General features: G+C 35.0%; 2 protein-coding genes across 2 annotated transcripts in view; one reads left to right on the top strand and one right to left on the bottom strand.

Annotated features, from left to right (window-relative positions):
- Positions 1-327: 327 nt before the first annotated feature.
- slc31a2 (solute carrier family 31 member 2) lies at positions 328-6,897 on the top strand. Its single transcript, XM_058757141.1, has 4 exons — positions 328-520; positions 1,858-1,924; positions 5,436-5,706; positions 5,877-6,897. Exons 1-4 carry the CDS (start codon positions 515-517, stop codon positions 6,040-6,042), a joined length of 510 nt encoding a protein of 169 aa, XP_058613124.1. The 5' UTR covers positions 328-514; the 3' UTR covers positions 6,043-6,897.
- Positions 6,898-7,454: 557 nt separating this feature from the next.
- niban2a (niban apoptosis regulator 2a) overlaps positions 7,455-12,576 on the bottom strand; it is a 29,679-nt gene continuing 24,557 nt past the window's right edge. Inside the window, exons 13-14 of the mRNA XM_058758692.1 lie at positions 11,828-11,939; positions 7,455-11,733 (exon numbers count right to left, since the gene is read on the bottom strand). Coding sequence (XP_058614675.1) covers positions 10,826-11,733; positions 11,828-11,939 — 1,020 coding nt within the window. The 3' untranslated portion in view covers positions 7,455-10,825. The remainder of the gene's footprint in view (positions 11,734-11,827; positions 11,940-12,576) is intronic.

Genomic DNA, 12,576 nt, shown 5'->3' with positions numbered 1-12,576 from the left:
TTTATTGCTTTATTCATTTAATATTGTTGTATTATACCAAAATTGTATTAAAATGCACAATCTATGTCTGTGAACTGGTTATAAAGCTTGTATCGGATTATTTACCTTGTATGATTAAAAAAATTAAAAATAAATACATGTATACAGACCTGTTGTATTTGTAAACTCCGTATTTAACATGTCTTCATACACGTTAAATAGCATTTATAAAGTAATTTAGAGTGGTATGTAGTTCTAATCGAGTTTTTGGTCATTTCCGCATCAGACCTCAGAGGACTTCAACTCCCATAATCCTTTTCGGCGCATATAAATAAAGCCTCGCGATGTAACGGCACTCTTTTTTGTTTGGGCTGAACGCTTCTCAGCTATGCGGCTGTATGGGTACAGAAATATGTGGCTAATTTGGCTGTTGAGTTGCAGGGGCTAATGAAAGTTGTGTTTTTGAGGCAAGGGTCGTGTCATCTGTCTTAAATTTACCTGAACTCCTCTTTAGAAGACCGCACGCGACTTCATCATGAATGTAAGTTGTACTCTGTAATTTCATTGATTTCACGCATGTAAATTACAGTCAGTTCAACACTACACTTCAAAATAACGTGTGGACTTGTTTAGGTAGTAGCCTTTTTAATTTCATAGTTCTTGTATTTCTATGCTGTCATTTACACGTAAATAAATGCATCTGTAATCCAAGACCGCGTTTTAGTGGCTTAAAAATAGGGATAAAACTGTTGCTGTTTCTTACTACATGGACATGCATATTTCATTTTAATACACCAAGGGCGTGTTATATTAATAGTTACTTAAAAAGATAATTCCATTACCTTTAACCTTTATATTGGGAACTGACAGCCTTATTCAGCGTTCACTTATATTGCATATTTATTCCTTTAATAAAAGTGAAGATGACTAAGGCTGTCATTCCATCACATCTCCTTTTGTGTTGCATGGACAAAAGTAGCAGGTTTTGCAAAATTGTCAAAATGATTCTTTTGACCTATTTTTACACTGAAGTTGACCAGGCCACAGCATTTCACAGAGCAAATAAAAGATGTATTCATGTGAGAGCTGACACAGCTGCTCTGAGATAACACTGGGAAGTTCTTGATAGGGCACAAATGTATCAAAAGCCACTTGTCTCCACTTGGCTAATGCAAAATTATCTCCAGAACAGAAGATATACAGTATGCGGTGCAGGACACTGGAATTCTCCAGTGCTTGGAATGGATTGGATGGAATTCCTAAATTTTGCTTCTGAAGACAGGACAGCAGATTTACTCATGATTATAGCAAGTCATGGAATGTTGTTGATCTGGAGCGTAACAGGGACCTCCTTGTCTACTTTTCTCCTATCTGTACTTCCTGAAGCACACTTGTTAGTACAAGTTTAAGGTGTCAGTCCTCAAGGTGCTGTTTCCTATAATGTGACTGTCACGAGTAAATGGTAAGGCTTCCTCTACCACCCTTTTATGACTTTTTTTTTTTTTTTTTTTTTTTGAACATTAACACCTGCAGAAGTACTGAGAAAAGCCAAGGCCACAAAGTCAGCTCAGGTCTAGCTTTGAGATATTGTGTATTCTGACAGTTGCTAGGGTAGTTTAAGCAAGTCAAGCAAAAAGCAAAGCTTGATGGCATTGAATTATTGCGATGCGATGTGGATAATAGTAGTTAATCAGACGTCCAGGATTGAACTTCATAGACTGGGAGGATTGTATTACCTGTTTTGACAAGGTAATGGAAGAATCATTAACTTCTGTTTATAGACTCTTCCCACGGGATGGGTTGACAGTCGACCCTCAATGGAAACATGTCACTAATTACAAGCCGGCTTATTATGTTCTTGTGTTCTGTCTTTTGCAGATGCACTTTGAAGGATCCAGCAATGTCACGCTGTTGTTTGACTTCTGGGATGTGCGTGGGCCTGCAGGTAGATGGGTTTTACAAACAAGACCAAACATGATCATATAATATGCATGCATGACAGTTTATACCAAACCATCTTGCTATTTTTTTAATCAGTTATATGCAAAAGTTGTTTAACTTGTTTTCTTGTACACGTTACTTGACATTAAAGTGATAGTTCTTGCACAAACTACAATTATCTCCTCAATTACTGCAGTGTTTTTTTATTTTTAATTTTTTTTACATTTTAATTTACTTCAATTTAAATTATTATATTATGTATACGTACACACACTGCCTATAATTGAAGTTATATATTATATTCACCAAAATAAAAATAAAAAAAGTAGTAGTAAAAAAATAGAAATTTATTTCAGTTAGTGGCCAAGACAACATTTCTCATTTTGATTTTAATAAAACTAAAAATGAAATAAAATGAATAAAAACTATATAGACATTAAAAACAAAAACTATATAGACCAAAAAAAAAATCATTAAAATGACAAAAACATAACAAAATTACAAAAAAATTTACTAAAATGAACAATTATTAAAATAAAAATGAATGCAAAATATTAATTCAAACTATTATAGTATCTTAAAACAACACTATTCCACACCTGACTTTATTTCTTCTGTGTTCAAAACAGAATTGGTGGTTGCACTTTTCACTTGCAGTTGCTTTGCAAGTTTGGAAATGGGTGCAAAAGCACCATGAAGTGACACTACTCTTCTAAATTTCAAATCAAATCACAATATAACAACACTCTTGCTCTTTTGATGGTGTTTAAACATCAGGTACGCAATATAAACACTGAATTGCGTTTCCAAGATGCACTTTGACTGGTGTTGTGGCATAGTGGTTAATGATCTGGGGTAGAAGACAAAAATGTGCAGATTCAAAGCCTACAAGGTGTTACGGCTTCACATAAAAGCGTCACTGTTTTCTTGAACAGACAATGGTGAGCTTGAAATATACCAGAAAATTGGGCCAGCTGTTACACAGTTTTGACTTCAGGCTCTGTTGTAGAAATGCTGCACCTTTATAGAGTATATTATAGTGTAGGGCTTAAATGTCCTGTAGTTGTGTGTGTGTGTATTCAGTCATACTGTGGGAATCACGTAAACAACAGCTTCCTGATTTGGTTTGTTCCCTGTTGGTTTCAGTTCATTGAAAGCAGTCAAACAGATAATGATATTAGCGTATTGACCCGAATATAAGACCACCCCCCTTTTTCCAGATGTACCTTTTGGAAAAAGGCTTTTTGAAAACAAAATCTTGTTGGTTTTTTTCTCTCTCTCTCTGTAAAACACATTTTTTCTTAAATTATTTTCATATTGCATATTTTTCCTATTTTAATTTTTGTTTTGAAAGCATGGTAAATAGGCCTACTGGTAAAATGTACCAACAATGACATTTAAAAAATATACACTTTTTAATATACCATAAAAATAACAGGTAGCCCATCTGAATTATATAACATTTAGGCTATCCATCTCACAGTAGCCTACCAAAATTTTATTAACAGTAGAAGTAAAATTTTATTGTAGTCTTCAAATCTGGGTACTGTCTTCTGTTTTAAAATCACTTACAGAGGAAGTTTGGTCCCATCAGGCTAACATGACAGTCACGACTCGTGCCGCTGTAAGCTTTTCTTTTTTTTGTTTTCACTCGCGATCTTTACAACACACGTTACATTATTATTTCATGGCACACTAGTTTTATGCATTTTTGGCGTCACCTATTGTTGTGGGTGTATTATTGGCATGTCAAAGTGTAGACCCTGACTGCGTTTTTTCAGTTGTATTTCCAAGAAAAAAAACATTGTCTTATATTCGGGTCAATACGGTATATGTATATTGGGGTTAGTAATATTTTTTTAAATGTTTTCTCTTACGCTCACTATTTGTTTGATTAAAAAATGAATTAAAATAGTAATATTGTGAAATATTATTACAATTTAAAATAACTGTTTTCCATTTTAATATATTCAACCATAAATTATTAATGTGATGTAAAGCTGCTCCAGTCTTCAGTGTCACACGATCCTTCAGAAATCATTTTAATATGCTGATTTGCTGCATCAATATTTTTTGTGGAAAAATATCAATATTTTTTCAGGATTTTTTGATGAATAGAAAGTATGAAAGAACAGTATTTATTTGAAAAAGAAATATTTTGTAACATTTTTGTAACATACTTTCCTGTCAAACTATAACATTCTGTAATGCACCTTTGCTGAAAAAAAGTATTAATTTAAATTAAAAAAAAATTATTCAACTATTTATAACAACTAGATTAAATATAAATAATTGGCTTTTATTTTTATTTACGTTTAAACTAGTGGTGGGCCGTTATCGGCGTTAACGTGCTGCGTTAACGTGAGACTCTTATCGGGCGATAAAAAAAATATCGCCGTTAATCTATTCTCAAAGTTGGGTTGGGAGCTGGGTCTATACTACGCAAGCTATGATGACTTTCACCTTGATATTTTAGCGCGGATGTATACCTAGCCGAATAGCACTGTAGGGGGCGAGAACGAGTCTTCGAACCTGTGTGTATGCATGCTAACATGGATGCAGCTGTGAAGCCGCCGGGTTTGCTTCAGGGAAAATTTATTTTTAAGAAGCTTCCCGATGGAAATCAGCAAGTCATTTCTGTCTCTACGTTACATGGTCGCGCTCTCTGTATCGCGCGCACAGCGGAGTTCCGCCTCGGTTCGCACACACACACACACACACACAAACAAGCGTGGCGCACACACAAGTGAGCACACTCCCACTCCTATTTGTAAATATTAAGCCGCAAAACGTCTATTTAAATATGACTTCTGTGTGTCTCTGTGTTAATGTATGGCGCAGACGCACGGGTTTGTTCACTACTCATACAGAAGCCCGCGTGACGCTTGCGGCGATATTAACGTCTGTCGTCTCACTAAATGAGGACATAAATACATGAACAACATCTCCAGAACTGCTCTGAGAGTCACTTCATTAGCATTAGAGCGTTTCATTTGAGAAAAACTATCCTCACGGCAACCCGTCAAAATAAAAGTTCGGTTTCACTTGAAGACATTGGGCAGAACGTAATGGGCTACTACTACTAAAACTATTAAAACCTTATCTTTAAGGAATAATCATACAATGTCTTCGATGTTATTATCAATATTAAATTCTTGATGACTGCTAGTTGTTTACTACTAGTAGTGAACTTATTCTGATCTACTTGGCAGAATTCAAATGAGCCATTTTAATCTAGATTAATTCCAAGATTACAGTGAGATTAATCTAGATTAAAAAAATTAATCTATGCCCACCACTAGTTTAAACATTTTATCTGAACATTATTTACTACCTTTTTAACAACTGATTTTAGCTATATAAACCTGAAGGATTTACATTTAAATATTTTCACATTAACATTTTGATCTTCAGACCCTAGAGTTAAAAAAACAAAAAACATTTTACACTTAATTTTAAAAGTTAGATTAGCAAATTAAAGTGTGAAAAGCCTATGTCTTGATTTCTCTCTACAGGCATGGTGCTGTCGGTGTTTGTCGTTCTACTGCTCACCGTGATCTACGAGCTTCTGAAGGTGTGGAAGATCACTATTGGAAAACAGAAGCAATCCTCCATTACACATTCATCCGCTCCGGTGCCTTTCTCTCCTGAAGCGTCCTGTTTCACCCCTGTCATGAAGTGTCAAGAGGGAAGCTCTTCTCTGACCAACAGCCCCTCTGAGATCTCATTAGCTCCCACCGAGAATACGGCCACCACTGCTGACGCTGACGCCGCTGCTAAGAAGAGGTAATGCTCACAAGACAACTGGGAAATGTTTTCCAAGAACTGGTATGACATCAAAATCGGTCAGGTGGAAAGATAAACAACGAGTTGATGATTATTTATACCTCTTGCATTGTAGCTTAATGAATCTCTGCCCCCCAACAAATGTCCATTTTGCCTCTTTCTGTCTTCAGCTGGGTTCTGCACTTCCTCCAGACCGCCATACACATCCTGCAGGTGACACTAGGCTACATGCTCATGCTCTGCGTCATGTCCTACAACGTGTGGATCTTCCTGGGGGTCATCATGGGATCCGTTTTGGGATACTTTCTGGCTTTTCCTCTACTGAATCACATTTGAGAAGACATGAGAGAACAAAAACACGAGACGGCATCTCGAAATGTTCATCTGAGTTGACTGTGGACTCTAGATCGCGAGCAACAGGAAACATTTTATGATACCGGGTTTCTGTGGCCATGATCACTAAGACGTGCAAGATACTGCGGTATGTACACTGAACAGGGATGATTCTCATTTTGAACGTTTTTTTAGGGTTGTATTTTAAAGATAATGCACGAAATCTTATTTAACTGAAGTTTGGTGATAACCAATTGTAAAATTGGTTAAAAAACAGCTTTCAAAAGTGTTGAGGTTAGATTTTAAACCTTATTGGAAACACAACATTTCAAGTGTTAAACGCATATGATTTTAGCACCGTACTAAACGGAGATGTGCCTCATTGACCGGTTTTATACTTTCTACAACTACTGATGTAATTAAGCTAATTTTCTGTTACACAGATGAATGTTTAAATTCTCTTCTGTGAGATTTGCTTTACTGTAGCTGGTGGTTTTCTGTTATTTTGGGAACATTAGTTTTAAACCTCATAGTAAACTTCCTACATGAGTCAAGATCAGGCGTTTTTGTGTCATGCTGGAAATTACTGCTGAATAGCAGAAAAAACAATGGTTTGAACAAAACGAGAAATGCAAATCACGTGGCCTTAGTTAATGTTCACCAGCAATACAGATGCATGGAGACTGACTGACTGACTGAGAGCAGAAATTAGAAACTGCAATCCTCACCGCAATGATTCAAATGCACTAGTAGTAATGTTCCTCCAGGCAATCTTTTTGTTTTTCTCCATTGCTTAATTGTTTTTAAATGAAATTTGTTTTATTGCAGAATGTATTAAAGGTTTTGATTACAAGTCTACACCCTTGTCTACGGCATTTGCATTTTAATAAGAAAAATACCAAGTTGCATCACATAAATTTTGTTGTTTACATTTTAGCCAAAGGCTTTAACACACACACACACAGTCTGGTTTGCTATCCTTGTGGGGACTCTCCATAGGCGTAATGGTTTTTATACTGTACAAACAGTATGTGCCATTGCCCTACACCTAAACCTACCCCTTACAGGAAACTTTTTTAGATTTTCAAAAAACTTAATTCTGTATGATTTATTAGCTTGTTTACCCGTGGGGACCTCAATTTAGGTCCCCACCGTGACACGAGTCTCCATGAGAGACACAGGGCTTTTCAGAGATATCAAATGATTGGATGTTTCACCATGACTACTCCCTCTGCTTGGTCTTTAAAAATCATTTAAATCAATTAAATGATCAAATTTAACACCGTTATGGAAATAATATTTTGTAATGATCACTTAAAATTTGACTAATTTTCAAACTGTTTGTCATAAATCAACATCTTAGAAAAATGTAATGGGGTTTTAAATCAAAATATGACTTTCTGTTATGAAACGGGACATCAATTTCATACAAATCCGCTGTAGAGGACACCAGGACTTAAAGCGTGTTTATTACACATTTTAGGAGACAACAAATTAATAGGGAAAAATTATATATCAATATTCATATGAAATATTAGATATTATGAAAATCTTGCCAAATATTACTCCCATTATTGCACTTATTTTTTCACTCTACGTTGCCCCAAAAACAAATTACATGCAAATTAGATGGTTTATTGATACATTGTATATAATGGGAAAACCCATTTTTCATTAAGTAATATTTATTTCTATAGCACCTTTCAACCGCAAGTGTCACAAAGTGCTTTACAACAAAAATGTAAAATGAAGAATAAAAATAGACATGACAATTAAAAAAAATAAAAAATAAATTAGACAAAAGCAAATTTTAATAAGTGAGTTTTCAGCTGCTTTTTAAAAATGTCCGCCGAGTCCACAGATCTCAGTTCCAGAGGAAGAGCATTCTACAACTTGGGAGCAACTATTTCAAAGGCACAGTCTCCTTTTGTCTTCAATCTATTCTGGAGTGTGGAACAACTAGCAGGATCTGATTTGTGACCCTGGACCACAAAACCAGTCATAAGGGTACATTTTTCTAATTTTCATAAATAATAAGCTTTCCATTGATGTATGGTTGGTTAGGATAGGACAATATTTGGCTGAGATACAACTATTTGAAAATCTGAGGGTGCAAAAAATCTAAATATTGAGAAAATTGCCTTTAAAGTTGTCCAAATGAAGTTCTTAGCAATGCATATTATAAGTTTTGATATATTTGCAGTAGGAAATTTACAAAATATCTTCATGGAACATGAACTTTACTTAATGTCCTAATGATTTTTGGCATAAAAGAAAAATCTATAATTTTGACCCATACAATGTATTTTTGGCTATTGCTACAAATATACCCCAGCGACTTAAGACTGGTTTTGTAGTCCTGGGTCACATTTGAGGATCTCAGATTGCCATTAGAGTTATAGGGTTTCAACATCTCTTATATACACAGGGGCTTGACCATGCAACGCTCTAAACACCATGATGAGAATTTTAAAATTAATTCTAAATTTGACAGGGAGCCAATGTAAAGAAATTCATATTTGGGTTATGTGAGATCTCTTTGATGACTTGGTTAAAAGCTTAGCTGCAGCATTTTGAACCTCTTGTAAACATTTGAGGGATGAATTACTAAGACAGGTATAAAGAGAGTTGCAATAATCAAGGCGCGAGGAAATAAATGCATGTAATAGAGTTTATACAATTTAAAAGAGTAGACAATTTTGTAATTTCATGAGACTTAAAAGAAATATATAGTTGAATATCATCTGCATAGCAATGATAGCGAATGCCTTCAAAATGACTTATCAGTTGCCCCAGAGGCAGCAAAAAGCAATAAAGAAAAATATCTTTAGTTTGTTATAAAAAATAAAAATTGATTTGTGATTAAAAACAAAGATCCCACTCTTTTTGCCTTTTCATGTCTATTAATTTCTATCCATTTTTTTTTTTTTTTAAAAACAGGACATTTTAAAGTCCTGATGTCCTCTACAGAGCACCTAGCATACAATATTTTTCAAAAATTCTATTTTTCAAATTTGTTTTTTATGCTCTAAACAATATAATGACATGAAAAAAATACTAAATTCACAAAACTTCTTGTCCTGGTAGTCAGGTTTTTATATATAAAGCTTAAAATTTATACTAACGTTCAAAAGTTTAGGGTTGGTAAGAAGGATTTTAAGCCAACCAAGGCTACATTTATTTAATCTAAAATACATGCAATTTGTAATAATGTAATGCATTTAATTCCTGTGATTTGCAGCATCTTCATTCTAATGTGCTGATTTAGTGTTCGAGAAGCATTTCTTGTCAATGTTCAAAATAGTTGTGCTCCTTAATACTTTTGTGGAAACTATAATATATTTTTTCATGATTATCTGATGAATCAAAGGTTCAAACAGAAAAGCATTTGAAATAGATTATTTTTTTTGTAACTGTGTAAGTCTTAGAAGTCATTATATCAATTTAATGCGTATTAATTTCTTTAAGAAAATGACTCCAAACTTTTGAATGCCAGTGTAACATCTTAAATTAATTTACACAGCATACACATTTCAAAATAATAGTCATTTATTTATCCATTGCTGCCTTACAAAGGAACAGAAGATGTAGAAAATATCACACTTTAAAAATAAATAACCAGTGAAATATGCGTGGAGCTAAAATGATAGATAAATGAGCAGAAAACATTCAAACATAAATGTCCAGTAATGAATTAACGGTAATTCTAGTAATTTAGCAAAAAAAGAAAAAAAGAAAGAAAATCCCACAGCTACATACCAGAGCAAACCTTTGCCCATCAGTCCTGTATGATGTCCCAGAATTCCTCACGTTCACACATGAGCTGAGCTCCCCAAAGTTTCCACAAAGCTACTAAACTAAGATGTGAACTGATTCGAAGGATTTTTCTACACCTACTTCAATCCTTTGCCATTAAGCTCTATCTGCAACTCAGTAATGGGATTTCCATCTTCCTTAAGACACATAAACAGGTGGAGGATGTGAATCTGGGTCACAGCACGTCTGTGAGAACTAAACACACATTACAGAGTGTTAATGCTTTCTATAGGAACTAGCTCACTTTAAAACCACAAAAGAAAGTCTACAAGCATTAAAAAGCAAGCTTTAATTTATCTGAATGCATTTGCAGAGTTATTGTTTAAGTGCTTAATTACGCTGCATTAATACATGCACAATTAGTGTTTGAATATATTCCACAATTAACAGAAGGCAAAAAAGACTAAAGTTTCAGATGGACCCTATGAAATATCACTGTACTTTTGAGATCCTTTCTAATGCACCAAGTCACTTCACTGTACATACGAGTACATTCAGGTGAAGTCCACACATTTGCATTAGTTACAATACTAACCTCCTCACCGATGTCAAGAGGTGGAAGCATGCTGGTTTACTCCACCCGCAACCAAACTAACAAGTGAGCACAGGAACAGGAAATGGAACTGTCCAAGATAATGACAGTTTATGAAACCTCTGCCACATTATAATTAGTGTGGGAGTCATGAGTTACATAAAATAAAATAAAGGCACAGAAGGTCATATAAATCTGTGTATATAGCCTATGAGAATATTCAATATGTATACATATACACAAATTTCTCATTGATAAACATCCACAAAATGTCTAAATTAACTGGAAAAACAGAAAATAAAACTGTAATTAAAATTAAATTAAATTAACAACAAACTGGCTGAAATATCACCCATAAAGTGTTGCTGATGGAAAGCAAACAAAAGTGTGTCAGCAAACACTTTCAGTTTATAATATGTTTTATATCTCGCTTATATCTCAACTTTCGATTTCAAATTCTGATTTCTTTTCTGAAGCATCACAAGGAGCTTTGGCGTCTAAATCAATGCTACACTTCACTCCCTCCACCAGAGTTAACATCACTTGCTCTGTGTCCACCACCTCGTCTGTGATTGCCTGAGGCTCCACTTCTTCTACATTCTCATTGGCTGGAGACTGAAACCCACTGTCATCATGATGAAGAGGGCTGGAGTTGGTAGAGGTTTGAGCGAATTCCCCATCAGAGTCAATGGCGCATTCGCTCAGGTTCTCGCTGGGGTCTTCCTGGATGGCGATCTCGATCTGTTGAATGGCGCTTTCAATGGCGGATACGGACTGCTCCTCTTCTAAAGACTGTTCGATCTGGGTGGTATCCAATTCTTCGTCAACCTTTTTTGGTGATTCCCTTGGCACGATCTCTGTTACCGTTGTGATGTGCTTCACCTCATCGCCTTCTTCCAAAGGCAACATCCCGTTGGTCAACTGTGAGCAGTCTTTTTCGACAAATTCCAGCACAGGGTTTATGAGGTCTCGGATCTCATTGATGCTGTCAGGAGAACCTGGTTCTTTCTCGATGGGTACGTGCTGTATTGGGTTCGCAGGCTTTTCTGTTTCAAGATCTTGTTCTGTCTGCCCTTCGTTCTCCTCTGGGATGCCGTACACTCCTGGTACTTCCTGGCAGGACTCGTATGGTAGAGGCATCCCGTCCAGGTGGATCATGGAGACGATCTGTTTGCGTCTCCTGTTGACCACTTCGTCACCTTGCCTCTCTCCCTTAACTCCTCCGAACTGGTCAGCCCAGTCGATGGTGTCCTCTCCCAGCAGGTGCAGGTTGGGGTCGCTGTTGGTCAGGACCATGCTGTCTCTGTACAGGTTGTGCCTTCGCTGGAGCGCAGCTTCCTTCACAGCTGCAGAATTAAAAAGGAATGATTGAAAACACATTGCAACACTATTTTTAAGCAGCAAGGTATGGAGGCTGTGCTATATTGTGCAAACACTCACCCATCATGATGTCCTTGCTGACTGACTGCAGGACCACTTCCTCAAAGATGTTCTCTACTAGTATGAATTTAGAGAAGTCCTCAAAGATGAGCTCCTTGAACTTGGGCAGATCCTACATGTCAAAAACAAAAAGGTTTTTTTAACACCAAAACACACCATGTTTCCTAATTTTGTGTAAAATATGTATATTTATAATTTAAAATAAATGATAAATAATTAGGCTCTATCTATAAATTAACTGTAAAAGACCAATAAATCAACTCATTGTATGGAATTAATTATCTGATTACAAATAATAATAATAATAATAATAATAATAATAAACTATTATTATCAGCAACAAGATATAATAAATGTATAAATTATATACATTTATAATGATCTGGTTACAAATAATAATAATAATAATAGTAATAATGATGATGATGATGATGATGATAGTAGTATTTGTAACCAGATAATTTATTTTATATATAATCTCTAATAATAACTATATTAATAACATTATTAATAATACTAAGAAGAATAAACTACAACTGTAATAATTTTATATAATCTGGTTACAAATACTACTACTACTATCATCAGCACCATAATCATTATAATGATCATCAACAAGATGATAATTAGCATAATAATTAGCAACAAGATAAATTAATTTTAATCATAATAAATCATCCAATTACATATAATAATAATAACAGTAGTAGTAGTGATTGTGGTAGTAGTACTATTTGTAACCAGATAAT

Source organism: Onychostoma macrolepis, chromosome 21 (genome assembly GCF_012432095.1).
Source record: "Onychostoma macrolepis isolate SWU-2019 chromosome 21, ASM1243209v1, whole genome shotgun sequence".
Taxonomy (NCBI): Eukaryota; Metazoa; Chordata; class Actinopteri; order Cypriniformes; family Cyprinidae; genus Onychostoma; species Onychostoma macrolepis.
The sequence above is the reverse complement of the archived record's forward strand: the minus strand, read 5'-3'. Positions and strand labels throughout refer to the sequence as shown.